This window comes from Mesoplodon densirostris, chromosome 6 (assembly GCF_025265405.1).
Source record: "Mesoplodon densirostris isolate mMesDen1 chromosome 6, mMesDen1 primary haplotype, whole genome shotgun sequence".
Lineage (NCBI taxonomy): Eukaryota > Metazoa > Chordata > Mammalia > Artiodactyla > Ziphiidae > Mesoplodon > Mesoplodon densirostris.
The window spans coordinates 7,426,320-7,443,653 of NC_082666.1; the positions used below are offsets into that span (position 1 = coordinate 7,426,320).

General features: G+C 55.0%; 1 protein-coding gene across 7 annotated transcripts in view; it reads right to left on the bottom strand.

Annotated features, from left to right (window-relative positions):
• SPTAN1 (spectrin alpha, non-erythrocytic 1) overlaps nucleotides 1-17,334 on the bottom strand; it is a 61,767-nt gene that overhangs the window by 615 nt on the left and 43,818 nt on the right. For 4 of the 7 annotated variants that reach the window (XM_060102321.1, XM_060102320.1, XM_060102318.1 and 1 more), the window contains 20 exons: nucleotides 15,941-16,072; nucleotides 15,258-15,395; nucleotides 14,336-14,440; nucleotides 12,264-12,472; nucleotides 11,316-11,436; nucleotides 11,043-11,164; nucleotides 10,641-10,773; nucleotides 8,842-8,940; nucleotides 7,177-7,336; nucleotides 6,435-6,511; nucleotides 5,587-5,796; nucleotides 4,924-5,220; nucleotides 4,427-4,539; nucleotides 4,039-4,056; nucleotides 2,797-2,859; nucleotides 1,503-1,557; nucleotides 839-1,035; nucleotides 633-686; nucleotides 399-545; nucleotides 165-312 (listed from right to left, as the gene is read on the bottom strand). In XM_060102321.1, coding sequence (XP_059958304.1) covers nucleotides 165-312; nucleotides 399-545; nucleotides 633-686; nucleotides 839-1,035; nucleotides 1,503-1,557; nucleotides 2,797-2,859; nucleotides 4,039-4,056; nucleotides 4,427-4,539; nucleotides 4,924-5,220; nucleotides 5,587-5,796; nucleotides 6,435-6,511; nucleotides 7,177-7,336; nucleotides 8,842-8,940; nucleotides 10,641-10,773; nucleotides 11,043-11,164; nucleotides 11,316-11,436; nucleotides 12,264-12,472; nucleotides 14,336-14,440; nucleotides 15,258-15,395; nucleotides 15,941-16,072 — 2,598 coding nt within the window. The remainder of the gene's footprint in view (nucleotides 1-164; nucleotides 313-398; nucleotides 546-632; nucleotides 687-838; nucleotides 1,036-1,502; nucleotides 1,558-2,796; nucleotides 2,860-4,038; nucleotides 4,057-4,426; nucleotides 4,540-4,923; nucleotides 5,221-5,586; nucleotides 5,797-6,434; nucleotides 6,512-7,176; nucleotides 7,337-8,841; nucleotides 8,941-10,640; nucleotides 10,774-11,042; nucleotides 11,165-11,315; nucleotides 11,437-12,263; nucleotides 12,473-14,335; nucleotides 14,441-15,257; nucleotides 15,396-15,940; nucleotides 16,073-17,334) is intronic. The other 3 variants (XM_060102325.1, XM_060102323.1, XM_060102324.1) reach the window with 2 other exon arrangements.

The following is a 17,334-nucleotide window of genomic DNA, read 5'->3' on the forward strand; positions in this document are numbered from 1 at the left end:
AAATGGGGATAAAAATGCCTGCACCCAGCAGCTAACGCTCAAAACTGGGGTATGTTACTCTAGACTCCGCTCTGCCCCTACCCGAGGGGGCAACCTTACCTGGGCTTCACTTTTCAAAGGAACCCCTCACCCCCACCCCAGGCTAGGGAAGCAGAGCCCCAGACCTGGTACAGCTCCTCCTTGGTCACATAAGGCTTCCCTTCGGAGCTCAGGGCCCGGAAGGCGCTCTCGATCTCCTCACTGGACTTGACGTTCTCGGTCTCACGGCTGATCATGAAGGCCATGTACTCTTGCAGGGAGACGTGGCCGTCCCTAGGGGGGGCCAAGGTGCAGTGAGCAGGGAGGGTGCGGTAGGAGCCGCGTGCAGAGCTGCTTCTACCACGTTCCCTGATGCTCACCTGTTTGGATCCACAGTGTCCAGGATGGCCTCGAACTCGGGGTCGGGCTCCCCTTCCTCCACCATGGGCAGGTCATAGCCCAGGGAGCGCAGGCAGGACTTGAACTCCTGGTGGTTCAGCCGGCCAGACTTGTCCTTGTCAAAGTGTCTGTGGCACAAGGCCGAGGGCTCAGCACAGAAGCCCTGCTGCTGAGCCCACCTCCCCCGCCAGGAAGGGTGCAACGCATATACTCACTTAAACATCATGCTGAATTCTTTGAGGGCCTCCTCGGTCACCCCGGTCGTGTTCCTGGAAAAAACAGAATTAGGGACCGGATCCCCCGCCCCATACATCTGGTGACACCTTCTGTCCTCTCCCAGCAAACTGACTGCTGGACGTGGGGGCGAGCCTGCTCCCACGGCCCCTGCTGCTGCCGTGCCCACCGGGGAAGCGGCAGGTACCTGGCCTGGATCTGCTGCTCTAGGTTGTGCTGCATGCGCATGCCCAGCTGGTCAAGCTGGTCCCACTGCTGGGCCAGGCCCACGGTGCTGTGCTCTGTGTACTTGTTGTCCAGGATCAGGGCTTCCTCCATGGCCGCCCCCAGGTCCTCAATTTTCTTGAGCTGACTTCTCATGGCTCGAATCTCCTGGTGCTTGCGCTGCGGGGGTGAGGGAGCAAAGATGCGTGGGACAGGGGCTCTTGCCTCGGTGACCGGGCCCGAGAGCCTGCTTAAACAGCCCTCCTCGGTCTCTGCACCCCCAGTCTGAGACCTGCAGGGCTGCCTGCAAGGGGGAAGTGGGGGTGGGGTGAGGTTGAAGAAATCCAGCAGCCTCAACAGAGGAAGAGGCGTCAGTGTGACAGTCACAAATCAGTGGGTTGACCTGCCAGGGAAAACAGTATATACTGAGGACCAAAGGAGCCGCCTCCTTTCCCAGTAGGCCTCCTGGTAGCAATTGTCAAAGACAAAAAACTTTTTAAAATGACAGAGGTCCTGGGCTGCTTTAAGCCAAGGGAAAAGGGGGTACCTGACCAGCCCACCTTGTACCCAGCCTGAAGCCAAGTGGGCCTGCTGGCAGTGGTGGGATGAAGGGTTTTAGCCGGGCCAGAAACACTAAGGGCACTTACTTTGGTAGCTTCAAGCTGGGATTCAAGGGTCCCGGATTCTTCCACCATGCAGGACCTAAATACAGAAGCACAGTGAGGAAGGAGGCCCGATCGCCAGCTCAAAACTCACTTCCCTCAGAGAAAAGCTCCTGCGGTCTCAACTTCCTCTTATTAGGATAGGAAACCTAGCTGCTATTGGCTATCTTTTCTTAAGCAGCTCTGGGAGCCAGGGAGGGCAGGTAGTACTTCTCCAGGATCTTCCTGGGAAGCTGCTGCCTGATGTGGTGTGCCACCTGGTAAGGCCAACAGAGAAGCCAGGGCTGAGCCCCCATCCAGCCTGCTCCCTGCTCCCCAGCTGGGACCCCTTCTCACGTGGCTGGCTCCTTAGGCCCACCCAGGCTGTGGCATAGTACCTGATCCAAGCTAGGCCCTTGAAGGGTAACCTCAGGAACTGATTTTAAGTTCCTCCACGGGAACAGAGAGGGGCTGCAGGCCTGGCAGCATGCTTCCTCTGCACCCAGGGGGACAAGGATGCCTGTGCAACCCTTCAGGCAGGAGACCTGAAGGTGAGGGGAGGCTGGCAGCCACCCCCAGAAGTTCTGGAGTCTCCTGCAGGCTCCTGAGGAGGGGAGCCACACGCTATAGGATAAGTGACAGCAACGGGGGGAGATGCGGTCAGATGATCCCTTGACATGGGAACTGAGGTGTGAAGATCATGACCAGATTTGGGTTTGGTCCTGCCCAAAGGAGAGGTGGCTGTGACTAAGCCCGATTCAGGTTCTATCATCTACAGACACAGCACCAGAGGCTCATTCCAGGGCTAAGTTCTGAGGAGCAGGGGGCCTCTGGGGAGCTTCTATCTTCCTGACAACAGTGTGAGGTCACAGAGGCTACCAGTGAACGAAGACAAACGAGGTTACGTGCAGGATGAGTCACACTGTGTGCGTGTCCTGGGTGGGGTTTTAGCCCGGCCTCCCCTGTACCCACCTTTGCCCCAACCTACCCTTTCAACACCCAGCGAGCCAGCGTTAGCTGTGAAATCTCCCCAGGTTCAAAGTGCTCTAGCAAGGCAAGGCACCAGGCCTCCTCCTACCCCAGCAGGTCAGACTCACAGTCGCGCCATGTCCCCCCAGGAAAAGCACACCCCCAGGACCTGGGGGCAGGAGGCCAGGTGCTGGTGCAGTGGGAGGAGGACAGACCCCTCCTTCCCATGCGGCCACGGGCGGTGGGTTAGTCAGAAAGCAGAGCCGCCTGGGGAAGTCAAGAGTGCACTGGTAAAACCACAGCGAGGTAAGAAGAGAAACAGGAGAAAAACCTTCCAGATAGATCATCCCCAACTTCATACTGATAGACACGAATGACCCGACGATACGCTATGCTATTCAAAGAAAAGAAACCAAATGAATACACCAGAGGAAGGGGAGGCAAGAGCACACCGAGACAGACACACACCACAAGGCCCAAGCTGGACAGTGCACAGGCAGGGCCACCTGGCGCCCAGGCAGGGCCATGGTGGAGGCCGAGCCGACAGCTGGCCTGGGAGAGCAGGCAGCCTTGGGCAGCTCACACGGGGACCAGGCAAGACAGGACAGGGCTGGGAGGAGCCACACGGTAAGGGGAGCATGACACCTCGTGGAGACAAGTCCAATGCCAGCAGACACGGCCACGGGCACCGGGGACGAAAACGGACCCCAGGGCAGCTTAAGAGCTCGAGCTGAACCTGCGATCCCTGGATCCCGCCCCGCTCTGCCTTCAGCACGTGCTCGCATGAGTGTGGGTACCACTCCTCCCGCTGCCTCCTTTAACGAATGATGGGCCTGCCTGCAGGGCCTCGGGAGCGCTAGTCTAAGCCACCATGGTCCCGGGAGAGAATGCAAGGGTGCCCGATCCGGGCAGAGGCCAAGGTCTCCTGGGGAGGCCCCACTGGCACCGGGCAGGACGGCCCTGCTACTCTTGGGGCTCCTCCCAAGTCCTGTGTCTCTCCATCACCCAGACACCCTGAGCACTTGGGCTTCCTCTTGAGGCAAAAGACGGCCTCAGCCCTCCGTGGGGGCACTGGGGGAGGAGGGGTCAGTGCACAGACGGGGACTTAGTGCACCAGCTGGAGCCCCTCAACAATGTCATCCTATTTCACGCCCATGACCACCTAGGCACTAAACGTGATCCCAACTGACACGGGGGGGAACAAGGCAGAAAAGAAGTCCAGTATAATCCCAATGGCTGAATAAGCATGGGGATTCTCAGAGGCTTTGGACTCCAGCTCTGGCCTTCTGGCCCCATCTTATTCCCTAAGAGAACCCTTGGAGAACCCTTGGAATCTGAACAGGAAGGTGGGAGCGGCTCCCCTCCCCAGACTGCAGGCCGTCAGGGACAGTGGGCCATGGGTGCCAGGGAAGGGGGGCGAGGGTAGGGTGGGGGACGTGCAGCCTGCCCCAGGCAGGAAGGTCCATTCTGGGATCCTCTGCAAGCCAGGCCACGAGGGGACAAAGGGCAGAGGGACAAGCACACTAGACACCATCACACCACAAGCCCGGAGAAATAAGAAGTCAATATTAACCCATCGAGGAGATACGTTCTGTGGAGACGGGATCCAAGCAGCCACAAGACAAGGTGGTGTCCGGACAGCAGCATCGCGAGGTGGGGGACAGAGGCAGACACAAGAAAGAAAAGAAAAACAAAACCAAGGTCATCAGTACCCACGCTGCGCTCAACCCTGTACCCGTCACCGTCGCTGTGCAGGGCAACCACGGGCCACGCTCAGTCCCATCCAATCCAGGACATCCAACGACTCCACCTCTGGAGAAGTTCCTTCGAGAACCCTCCCAACTCTGCCCACCCCTCTGGCTCCAGCCAGACCAGGCTGTGCTCCTAACCCTTCTTTCCACACTCTGGAGCCCGAGGCCTGGGCAGTCAGCCCCCAGGACCGAGCACTCCCGGGGCCGCACCTGGTCTCCTGGATCCACTGGTGGAAGGCGTTGGCGTGCTGGGCGAACTCCTGGCGCAGCTTGTCATTCTCCTCCTGCCGGCGTTGCTCCTTCTGCAGCTCCAGCTCCCTTTCCTAAGGACCGAGAGAGGAAGAGGCGTGTCATCCCCGCCCCCCTTCACGGACAGGCTCGAGGCCCAGCCACTGACCGGCTGGTCTCAACATTTGAGAGGAACAGGGAGTAGTTTTCTGAAGCTACTCGGGGGGTCAGGGAGGACGAGCTGTTCATCTCAACCCCCAGACAGCACGGAAGGCGTCTGGGAGGCATTCGCCAGCCTGCTTCCCCAGAGACCTTGCAAGACGCAGGCAGAGGGAGGGCCGATCACAGTCGTGCGGGCCTGCGGGACCCAAACAGGGTGACTTGTGATGAATGAAATGAAATCCTCACGATCTCCTCACGCTTCAGCCAGGAAGGGCTTCCCTGCCCAGGGCCCCACCCGGCCCAGCGGAGAAGGGCACCTTGATGATCTTCTGCAGGTTCCTCCAGGTCTCTTCCAGGGCCTCCATGGTGAACCAGGTGTAGGGGTTGGAGGCCACGCGGAAGCTCTTGATCTGGCGGTCCAGCTCGGCCAGCTGGTTGAAGTCGGCCTGGGCCGAGCTGAGCGAGGAGCGGAAGGCGTCGTGGGCCTCACGCAAGGCCTTGATCTCTTCCAGGGAGTTGCAGCGCACTGGGTCTGTTAAGTCCTCCTCTGCGTTTTCAAACCAGCTGTTGAAGGCAGAAGCCTTTTTGGCAAAGGTCAGGAAGAGGTCCTCCACCTGAAAGCAGAGGAGACTGAGTCAGCACAGCTGCAGGGGCTGTATGGACCATCCTTGGTGGGCGGGTGGGCGGGCAGCGGTAGTTCCCAGGGTGTCGGGCTTGCTCGGCTTGGTCCGGCTCGGCTCTCTGCCGCCCTTCTCCCACTGCTGAAAAGCCCTCCCTCTTTCTCCCCTTGCCCCCCTTTCCCTGGGACGTGCAAGCTCCGTCTTCCCGGAAGTTTCCGAGCAGCAGCCTCATGAAGGCAAGGGTCCCACTTCCCTTGGTTTACGCTGACTCCACACCCCCGTGCGGAACCTCTGTCCTGGGAAAGGGGTTTGCTTTCCCTGTGCGTTGAGCTGGCTGAGCTCGGCCGGGGCCAAGCTTACCTTGCGGAAATGGCTCTGAGCCTCGAGCAGCTTCTTCTTCCGGGCGGCGGAGTTGGCCAGAAGCTGGCTCCACCGTTTCATGAGGGCGGCGTGCCGGGCCTCGATGGCCTTCGACTGGATGTGCTTGGCGGCCAGCAGCTGATCTTTGAGGGCAGTGATGTTGGCGATGCCCTCCTGCTGGAAGGCCTGCAGGCCAGCATCGAAGGTTTCCTGGAAGGAGCGAGAAGGCAACATGCAGGGACCGCGCTGAGATGAGACCGTGCGCCTCCCGGCGCCTCGGCTCGGATGGCACCCGCGTCTGTCCAGCCAGCTGCCCAGGCCAGACCATCAGCCTCGAGTCCCCACCTCCTCCTGACGCTTGGTCACCCCTTGGTCACCACTGTGCTGCATGTCCTCCAGACCACAGGTCACTGAGGCAGCCCCCCCCAGGCCCTGCTTTCCGCCTCGGGCTGAGGCACCCGGGCTCCCCCACTACCTCTGCCAAGGATACCCGCCCAGCTGTTCCCCAACCACTTTCAGTTTACCCTCCGTGATCTAGCTTGGATGTCACCTCCTCTGGGAAGACTTTCCCGTCAACACCTGCCTGCTGGAAACTGAGTCAGACACCTCTTGAGTGAAGTCCACATCCCGCTGTGCTCAGCTCTGTTAGCGCCCATCAGGCTGCAGCTCAGAGGCCTAGTCTGAGAGCTTCCTGAGGACCAGGACTGTATCTTGTTTACTGCTGGCCCCTAGGGCCTAATATAAATAGTCAAATGTCTCAGTGAAAGATGCTGACCGTCCGTCATTCATTCACCAGGAAATACTATTTGAGTGTATTTCAGTCAATCAACAAAGCAGCCACGACTGACCTGTTTGGTAAGGAGAGTTTGGACAGAAGACAGATCTCGACCATAATCATCTGTCTTCAAGCTGTTCTCCTTTTCACCTAGAAAACCAAGCATGGGAAATCCACCATCCCTTCTCAATGTAACAAATTTAAAAGAAAAGAAGAAAAAAGAAAACCGAGGCACCTATGATTTTGCTTACATTTGAATTCCACTACTACGGACAGCAGTCTCTGAACCCAAATGAGCTGGCTCCTCCCTGTACCCGGGGCCCCCTTCTACGTCTGTGTCCCGAAGAGGTCCCTCCAGCCTGTCCTAGATGCTGTTCAGTCGCTACTGATGCGACAGCAACTATCAAGGTCATGTGGGTCCTGAAATCAGTGCAGCTCCTCCTCGCCTGGGGGCTGGATCACACCCTGGACCCGTGTAGCTCGGGGACAGTGCCGGTGCAGGCTGGTCCGGCTCGTGTGGCCCTCACTTGTGTTGTGGTGCCCACTGCTTCTTTCAGCGTTACAGGACCTTTGTTTTGTTAACCCTCGTGCCGGCCCAGGGGCACCGCTGAGGCTCAGCTCTCTGCCTCAGGACCCTGTCTCCTGCTGCCACCAGTGGTGTGCCCGGTGGCAGGGGTCTCTGATACGCTCACATTCAGCGGTTTCTTCTCTGCAGAAGCCAGCCAGCTGCGTAGGAAGCAGACAGGCTGTGGCTCTGAACCATCTTCCCGGCCCGGGAGGGTAGGAGGTTTGGGCGGCGCCGAGGCCGTGCTTACCAATCCAGGACTCCACCACGTCAGCCTTCCAGTTGAACTGCAGGAAGGCCGAGTTCTCGTCGAGCTTTGCCTTCCTCTGGGCGGCAGCTTTCTCCAAGTCTGATACTTTCCCGTTCAGGCCCTTCATCTTTGAAGAGATGTTCTCCTCATGGTGATTGTTCTAGGCCGTGGAGAAGGCACACTGTCAGCCTGGCCCCCGCTGCGGTTACCTGATCTGCACCCTCCCTGCAGGGCGCAGGCAGGCCCGCAACCTCTGTGACAGGCCGTGCTTCCCTGCCCACTGCCAGGAGAATGGGGAAAGGCTTTTCTAAGAGCCTTAAAGAGATGAACACTGGCAATTCTGCTCCTACAAGTAATAATGAGGAATGTGATAAAATGTTAAGTCACAATGATGTATTCATTAGTGTCATTTTTGACAGCAAAAAATTAGAAAAAGCCTAAATAATTATGACTCAAGGGCTACTATACGTATGCAATAAAAACAATGGCTTGGAACAATGTTTTCACACTGTGGATATTAAAAATTATTAAGCCCCAAACGCTCTGATGCAGTCTTGGTTAAAACTGTATGTGAAAACACAAACCATAAGTCAGCATAAAATTTAGAAAGAAACTCAGGGAGGAAACAAAGATTGCTGTTGGAAACAGAGCCCCAGGCTCTCTGCCACAAGGCTGAAGGACATTCACAAGCCGTCATCTCACAGGTGGGGCGCACTTGTGTGTGGTGAGTCGTACACAGGCCTCATCTACGCGGACATGGTCTGTATCTGAAATTAGTCTCCGTTAGGTTATTTGCCCACAAGAGTGAGGAGAAAAGCTCCCTAGTGAACACGGATTTTAACTACAGTTACCTCCTGTGGACCAAATCCCTAGTCTTAAGGCCTGATCACCAGTGCAAATTCTGTGATGAGGAATTTTATTTACTCATTATGTGTTTGTGACAGGAAATCAGAGTCGATAGAAGTCATTTGTCTTGTGCAAATACATGTCTTGTGGGCCTTGTGACAGATGGCGGCACCGCGTTTAGTCTGGATTTCAGCTGGGGAGTGACTTGACTTCACTGCTGCTGAGAAAGCACCAAGACCCCTTATTTTTTGCTTTCTCCCTAGAAAGCTGTTTGAATGAAATGAACCTTGTGATCCTGACAGACACGTTTATAAAACATCCTGGATAGCAGCCAGGTTTTACACAGCGACGTACACCCACTGAACAGCTGCCGTTTAGCCTAGCGGGTGCCTCAGCATGAGGAGAGGCTGGAGGGTCACGCACGGAGGTCTCACTGGGGTCATCTCTGGTGGTAGGTCTATGGGTGGCTGTTTTGATCTGCCCACTTGTGTTTTCTACCACCTCTATAAAGAGCTTGTATTCCTGGACAAGTAAACTAGAAGAGCAAACACGTGGGAGTGCCAGTGTCACAGCAGGGATGCTTCTTTGCTTAATTAAAGCAGAGAAAAACAACTGCTGCAGAATGGCTTTACTAACTGGCTTCAAGAAGGGGGTAAATATCCAGTTAAACACGGAATGCAGGAATGGAGCCGCTACCAGTCTCCACGCAGACCTCTGTTTGGTGAGTATCCCAGGGGAGGAGCTTTGCGGGCAGTTGCGGTACCAGCACGCGGTGTCCCGGAGCGAGAAATGAGGGTCTGACCAGCGGGCCAGGCTCACCTTCTTAATGAGGTCTTGTCCGTTAGTGCAGACGTCATTCACCCGGTCCTTGTGGACAGTGAAGTCTGTCTCGAAGGCTTCATGTTTCTTCAGTAAGCCCTGGAGGAGAAACAGCAAGGCTCGCCACTGAGAGCCTGGTATGTGCAGTGGGCCAGCTCCCGGGGACAGAGCAGGACTGGAAGGTGCCCTCACGTGCACCCCAGTCCAGCTGGGGCTAAGACAACAGACAGATACAGAATAAACAGGAAATCATAAAACAGTAAAATGAGGACACCACGAGCATAACCAGAGGTGGGTGGGCTTGGGAAGGCCTTTCTGCAGGGGGGGAAGCTGCTGCCAGTCAACCAGCACAGGCCCCTCTTTCCCTGCAGGAGACCACAGAATGGATACCGAGCAACCTTACAATAAGCACCAACAGAACAGTGACACCCGCCCTGAGGTTTAACCTGAGCACATCTCCTGCGGGACCTCCCAAATCTTGTCTCTTCCTCCGTACAGCTGAAGTGCTGGAGACAACACCCCTTGTGTCGGCTTCCAGGGAACCCAGCGATGCAGAGGACAGGAAGCCACTGACTGCATCTGCCTCCTACCTGCGTCCCCCAACTAGCTGAACAGGGTTCCCACCGGGAGGAGCGCAGCTCTAGGGCTGCCCTGACTCTCAGGAAGGCTGACTCCGCTTCCACAGCGGGTGGCACGGACGGAGGAACACCGACCACAACGTGCAGCTCCTCCTATGAAGAGGGGAGTCGCCGCGCCCCCGGGATCCGGGGCTGCTCTGGCCCACAGGCTACGCCTTAGGATCCCTGCAGCCTTGCCTTTGCCTCTCTGAACGCTGCCTGAAGAAGCTGATCTAAGCTGCCAGGTGGTGAGAGGCCACATGGAGGGGACTGAGACGTCCCGGCTGGAGCCCCTTGAGTGACATCACCGTGCACCTCTCAGCCCAGCTGCCTTCTGCCTCAGTGCAGCTGTGTGAGGGGGTCCCAGTGAGAGCAGCAGAGGCAACGCCCATCAGTGCACAGAACTGTGGGAAAGAAACTGTTGTTTTTAGGGTTGTGACACAGCAATAGGTAAGCAATGTATTTAGGAAATGTTACTGGTTGAACTGTGTCCTCCCAAAGATATGGGTCCAAACCTTAGCACCTAAGAATGTGGAAATGAGTTCTCTGCAGGTGCAATCAAGTTAAGACAGGTCATCAGGGTGAGTCCTAATCCAATATGACTGGTGTCCTACGTATATAAGAAGAGGAAAATCTGGACACAGACACACCCTGACAGAATGCCACGGGAACACAAAGACACAGAGGGAAGACAGAGGTTCGAGTTACGCTGCCACAAGCCCAGCTACCAGAAGCTGGAAGAGGCAAGAAAGGGTCCTCTCCTAGAAGCCTCGGAGACAGCAAGGCCCTGTCGACACCCTGATCACAGACCTCTAGCTCCCCAAACTAGGACAAAACAAGTTTCTATTGTTTCAAAGCCACTCAGTTTGTGGTACTTTGCTAAGGCAGCCACAGGAAACTAACAGGGTACTAGTAACCTGCGGTTAATGATACCAACCGAACTGCTGGGCTGACAGCAGGACTCCATGAACTGGGGCTGACAAAGTCACCCCAGTTTTGTCTACAGAGGGCCAGCGTCTCTCGCGTGGGATCTCGAGGACCGGACCAGCCAACGAGACGCCGGCTGCCGGCTCTGAGCGCTCTCCTGGTAAGAGCACGGCCACCGAGCAAGCTGGCAGGAAAAGGGTGGAGCAGGCAGCTGCTAGGAGGGAAGAAGCAGACAGCATCTCCAGTTTCTCTGACCTGGATGGCAGCAAGGGTGTCTCCATAATCTTCACTGGCCACCAGGGTCATCTTCTCATTGATCCAGGCTTCCTCCTCCTCCACGTTGGCTACAAACTGCTGATATTCCAAGGACTCTTCTAGCCGCTGGCCCCTAATCACAGGGGACAGTATAAAATCAGCCATAATCTCCTCTAACCTGGATGCTTCAAAACACGAATGACAAGTGTGGGATGTAAACGGTTCATTCGAGCCCTCTTCCTAATACAAAGCAGAGAGTGCTGGTCCAACACGAAATTCTGGAACCATATGCTTGGTCCGGATTCACATAACGGGACCAGCTCGGCCTGGGCCTGTCAGAGCAAGCCAACCGTGGTGCTGGCACAGCCAAGAAGAGGGCCCCGGGGGTGCAGGGGCGCTCACCGGGCGGCCGCCAGCTGCTTCAGTTCCTTCCAGTGCTCCACAAACTGCGCCAGGCGCTGCTCAATCTCCTCCTTCCCGATGGTGTTGTCATCGGACAGCTTCCTTCCAGTGTCCAGGACACCCTAACAGGCGAGAACGACTGGATCAACAGATGCTTCCAGGAAAGGGCCTCGACATCAAATTCAGGCCTTCTCCGTCCCGCTGTGGGATGAGGGGCTCACCTGGGCCCATTCAAGCCCCGCTGCCCGCTCGGCCAGGAGAGGCCCTCCTCACCTGAATCGCTGGCTCGTGGGCAGCCAGTTCTGCCTCCAAACGTTTGTGCTTCTTCCTCAGGTTCTGAACGCCCGTCAGGTCGCGGCCATAGTCCTCCGAGCTCACCAGCAGCTTCTTCTCCCTGGGCAGCACAGGGGGGTGGTCAGCCTCTGCACCTGCGTGTCTTCAGCTGGAGACGTGCAGTCAAAGAGCGTGAAGCTCACACACCCCGTGATGTCCTTCACCTGCATCTACCCCTCTCTCCGGGAAAGTCCTTCAGAAGCCAGGCTTCTGGGGAAAAAAGCCTCTACTTCCCCAGTGAACAGTGTCCACGTATGTCTCCAGGACACCCTGTGTCCGACTCTGCAAAGGGTCGGGTGTGCCGGAGAACAAGAAGGGGCCACTGCTGTTGCCTTATCAATCCTACCTGATCAAATACACACAAATCACACACGGTAACACATGAAAGTGCTAATGTAAACAGCGTTGTAAGGCAGTGAATTGAGAGGATCCTGTCCTTAAAAGATGGTCTGTTTATAGGCTACATCATCTGGAAAAGGCAGACTGAAATTCTGGGGGAGGGGAGATAAAAACAAACAAGACGAACTTTTCTTCCTGCGAGCAGCAATCTTCCCCAGGAGATCAGACCATCTTTCCCAGATGGGAACTCACTAATGTCGCCAGTGACCTAAGGGCAGGGACTAGACAGGCCCTGGACGCCATCACACACACCGCTACGTGGAGGCCGTGGCCGACCACTATCACCGCATGCCCGGACGCCAGGAGGGGAAGCCGGGGCGTCTCACCACGGCTGCGCGGTGAGGCTGGGACCAGCCGGGTACAGCTGCCGAGTCCGTGCCATTTCTGACCCACTTCCCATCTCACCACCGCGGCCCAGGAGAGGATAAGCCCGGGGTTCCCAACGCCCTCCGTGAAAGGCTCCGAGGGCACCCGGAGCGGGGCGCGTACTTGATCCAGGACTCCTCGTCATCCATGTCCCGGAAGAACTGGTGCAGGCGGTGGGACTCGTTCAGCCTGGCTCGCCGGGAGGCCGCCAGGCCCTTGATCTTCTGGAAACGGCCGTTGACGGTGTCCCGCTTGGCCTTCACCTGGGAGGTGTCGAAGGCGCTGCTGGTCATCAGGCTGTCTGCCTGGCTGTTCAGGTCCTTCAGGCGATCCTGGGCAGGGGACACGACGGAGGGGTCAGAGATCTGGGTCACCCACGAATATCTGCTTGTAAATCAGAACTCGGGACGTCTTCACTGACGGGTTGGTTTAAGATTTATTCAGGTTACTCTCAAAGTGTGGTATGTGGACCCCTAGAGTTCTAAGAGATCAAAACTACTTTCATAACAATACAAAAACATGATCTGCCTCTTTTACTGTGTGAACATTTGCACGGATGGTGCAAAATCCACGGTAGGGGTGGCGCTGCTCAAGGCAGTGGCAAACTACGAGCAGAAATCCAACTCTTCACTGCCACGCATTCCCAGTAGAAATCGCTATTTCACTTAAGAACGTCTTTAAAAAAGCAGCAAAGTTGTTAATTTTATTAAGTCTCCATCTTTGAGTACGTGTAGTTTTAATATCCTATCTGATAAAACAGGGAACGCCGAGTGCCGAAGTTCAATGGCTGTGCTGAAGAGAAGCGCATGTTCTGAGCTGAACGGGCCACTTCTTCCACGGACCGTCAGTTTCACTTGAAAGAACGGCCAACAGACAAACTATGGTCATTCTGACTTTGGGAGCTGATAAATACTTTGTCGAGAATGAATAAAGTGAACCTGTCACTTTAAGGAAAACTGAGTTTGCTGCTAATGATAAAATTCAACCTTTCATGAGGAAATTAGAATTTTGGAAAATTGGCATCCACCTCCGTGAGCCTGACAGCTTCCCGATACGTGTAGATTTTTCCGTTGAGACTGGCTGTGATGTTAACGAACGTGATGTTTGATACCACATACAGACATGTGTCAACATTTAGAAGATCTACTCTGCGAATCAATATTTCCCAAATGATTCTGTAACCTCAGTCATGAGTAAATGATCCATTCAAAGTCCAACATGGACCAGTGGATTTAAATATAAACAGTATGAAAAGCTGATAGTGTTTCCGAGTCCACTTTCCAACTAACCTTTAGAAACTACCACTTACTGAGTTGGATGTAGTATCAAAAAGTATCGACAATTATCTGAATTAAAATACCACTCCGTCCTCTACCTGTGTGAGGCTGTATTTTCATCACACACAATAAACTGAATTCAGAAGCAGCTATAAGAATCCAGCTGTCTTCTATCAAGCTGGACATCAAAGAGATTTGCAAAAAATGTAACCAGTGTGACTCTTCTTGCTGTATTTTTGTTTTTGGAAAAACAGACATTACACATAAAAAATGTTACTTACGTGAACTTGTGATGGGTTTATTATTTTACACGAATTAATACGTTTTTCTCAGTTTTCTTACATTTGCTACAATTCATAGACCTTATTCAGATTTCACCAATTTTTATATGCATTTGTGTGTCTCTGTGAGTATGTGCATATAGTTCCATGCAGTTTTATCATATGTGTAGATTTACGTAACTACCGCCAAGATCAAGATATGGACCTTGTTCTGAGGGCACAAAGGAACTTCCGTAGAGTCTTTACGGCTGTACCCCTACCCTGTCCCTAACTCCTGGCAACCACGTCTCTGTTCTCCATCTCTATCATCTGTCATTTTGAGAATATCCTATAAATGAAATCATACAGTAGGTAACCTTCTGAAATTAGTTTTTCATTTTTTTGAAATTATTTTAAAAAACTTAACTCTAAACATTTAGTTTTTAATAATGGCAAATACCAATAGATAAAACCTACGTAACTAGCTTTGCTAGGGGCTCTCATTAATAGTTCAGAGTACAAAAGGGCCCCGAGTCCACAGCGTTTGAGCACCTTGGCTTTAAGGGATGAACATCACTGTCCTTCCCCAAATGCGCCAGGTGCCTTAGAGTCACACGCGGCCGTGTCCCAAGCCCGGCCTGGCGCCCCCTCTGCTTACCTCATGGGCAGAGATGTCTGCCTCCAGCAGTTGGTGTTTTTTTAGCAGGTTGTTCACAGAAGCCAGGTCTTTGCCATAATCCTCAGAGGCCAGCAGGGCTTCCACCTGGCAATGAAACATGAAAGGGAAGGCTGCTGTCTGGAGCCCGTCCTGTGTCCTGGCAAACCCAGGATGCCCACTCGTCCCCCAGGCCCCCGTCTGGACAGCTGCAAACTTCCCCCCCACACGCGGCTGCTGTGCCGGCTTGGCGTGGGCCCTGCCCTGGGCAGAGACGTAGCAGCTCGGGCAAAGGCTACCGTACAGAGACGTTCCCTGCAGCAAAACGCGCCCCCGAAGCTGGGAGCGCCAGCGCGGCCAACCGCATGGGGACGGCTAAAGTATGGCCGCACTCTGTGACGGTCTAAGGCAGGTATTCACATGTTCAGGAAGACTTTTTCATGACTTGAAATACCACCACCAATATGTGCTGATGAAAAATTACGTTATGAGCTCAAATACACATAAAAGTACAGCTACACAAAAAGTCACAGAAATCGGTGTAGACCAGATAGATACAGAATAGTGGTCTTTAAAATTTTTTTATTGCTTTTTACTTTCTGTACTCTCTGAACAGTCTACAGAGACCGCAGGATTCTAACTCTGGCCTCCGGGCTCTTTGCTGTTGTGGTTTCTATCTCGGCACCACGAGAGCGGCCTGCACACAGACCCCACCACCCACTCCTGTTTGCATTTTCCTGTGGAAACAAGTGACCCATGTCCAACCAGAGATAAGTTCTCTCTTCTGTAAACATTCCCTCCCTGACTACAAACCCCTCAGAGTACACAGCTCACACTGGATGATGATTCTGTTAAGAGGGACGTCGGGAGAGCCCTGCCTTTCCACGGAATCCTCCAGTGGGGAAGGGAAGCCCCGGGGCCTCACCTCAGAGAGCCAGAAGTCAAAGTCCTTGATCCCAGTGTTGAAGTTCTGCTGCTTGTTGGCTTCTTTCAGCTTCTGGCTCTTCTCAGCCGACTTCTGCACCAGGAACTGCCACTGGTCAGCTAAGGCGGCCAGCCGGGCCTGGGCAAGAGAAGAGAGCCGTTGGAGATGGCCAACTCCACGGTCAGCACCCTCTCTGGAGGCCGACCTGATGCCCCTCACAGAGGAGGATGGAAGATGCTCACAGGAGCCACTCTCACTAGCATCCACTCAGCAACGCAGCCAGAAGTCAGACTGCATTCCAGAGTCATCATCAAGCTGACGGTAACGCTGAAAGTCAAATCCAGCCCCCTCTTCTTCCCGGGCCAGGAGGAGGGGGGCTGGGGGCCGGGCCAGGAGGGGGGCGGGGGCCGGGCCAGGAGGAGGGGGGCCGGGGGACGGACCAGGAGGAGGGGGGCCGGGGGCCGGGCCACGAGGAGGGGGGCCGGGGGACGGACCAGGAGGAGGGGGGCTGGGGGCCGGGCCAGGAGGGGGGCCGGGGGACGGGCCAGGAGGAGGGGGGCCGGGGGACGGACCAGGAGGAGGGGGGCCAGGGGACGGACCAGGAGGAGGGGGGCCGGGGGCCGGGCCAGGAGGAGGGGGGCTGGGGGACGGGCCAGGAGGAGGGGGGCCGGGGGACGGCGTACCTTGACGGCGTCCTCGCTGCCGGCACAGGCCCCGCGGTCAATGAGGGAGTTGCCCATGTCGATAACCCCTCGAATCCGGTCCGCATTGGCGTGCAGTTCTGCTTCGAAGGCCTGATGCTTCTGGTGCTTGCTCTGAAAACACCAAAGAAACCCTGCCACAACCTTTCGAAACCAGGTCCTGCTAGGCTCTGTCTTTTCAGGGAGAAGGGGTTCTCAGAAGGGAGGGAGTGGTAGCAGACCTAAGGAACTAGGGGCAAGTGTCGCCATTTTTATAGAAGGTGATCACAGAGTCTGTGCGAAATACTTTAGGGGTCAGTCTGATGGAAGCTCAGCAGAAGGTCCGAGCTGGGAGAAAGGAAATGCACCAGCCCAGGAGTAGGTGAACTGAGTCAACTCCTAAATCAGCTGGACTAGCTATCTGTGAGTGAAATCCTAGAATTATACGCTTTCTAACATTTGGCAGGAGCTGGTAACGGCCAACTGTAGTTTTGAATCTCCTTGTGCATCAATTTCCATCCACGGCTTTCTCCTTGGTGGAAAGCAGCTCTAACTGATAACACACATATGGCCCTCTCATCACCTAAGGTGGCAGGCACTATGAAACAAGGTATCCGAGGGCCAGCCTCCCCTCCGCTGACAGAGAAGAAGGTTCCTGCTGCCGCAGGGGGCTGGGAGGATGATGGGCATCTGAGGCTGGGGGGCACCACGGGAGACAAGTGGGAGGACGCAGCTGTGGGGCAGCTCTGGGTGAGAAATGCAGGGTCGCAGGCAAGAATGTGATATGGGGAGTAAAGAACTAAAAGGAAAAAAGCAGTAGGACTGCGGAAGGATTCTGCATCAAATGTTTCATTTCAGGGGCAGCAACTGTCAAAAGATGGAGCCATGTGGCTGGCGAAATGCAGCACCAACATGAAGCGTCCCTGCACCGACTCTGCGCCCAAGCCCAACTACAGAAACAAAAAGAGTCTCAAATGCCCACGCATGCTGACAAAAGCCCCTCTTCTTCTGTTTCTTGTTCTGATCGTTCTTTGGCTCAATTCCCACCCATTCTATTTCTTCATTTCTTCCATGCATTGAGGCAACTGCTAAGCTACATTTTGGCTGGAAAGTCTCTCTCACTGCCCCTTGGGTGATGTTCGCTTTTATCTTCACCTCTCACCCCCAGTTCCTCTCAGACTTAGGAAGCACATCACCTGCCTCTCTGTGGATCTCCAGCTGTGCCTTCTCCAGTGCCCAGCACTTCTGGATGCCAGACTGCGTGGGCAACGAAACTCTCACGCCTGGCCCTGCCCTAGTCCACCGAGAGCCACGAGCCCAGAGCAAGAGGAACCCAAGTTTACACAGAAAAAGCTATTTCATTTTTTTAGAAGAAGCACACCTCTTAGAAGAAAGCA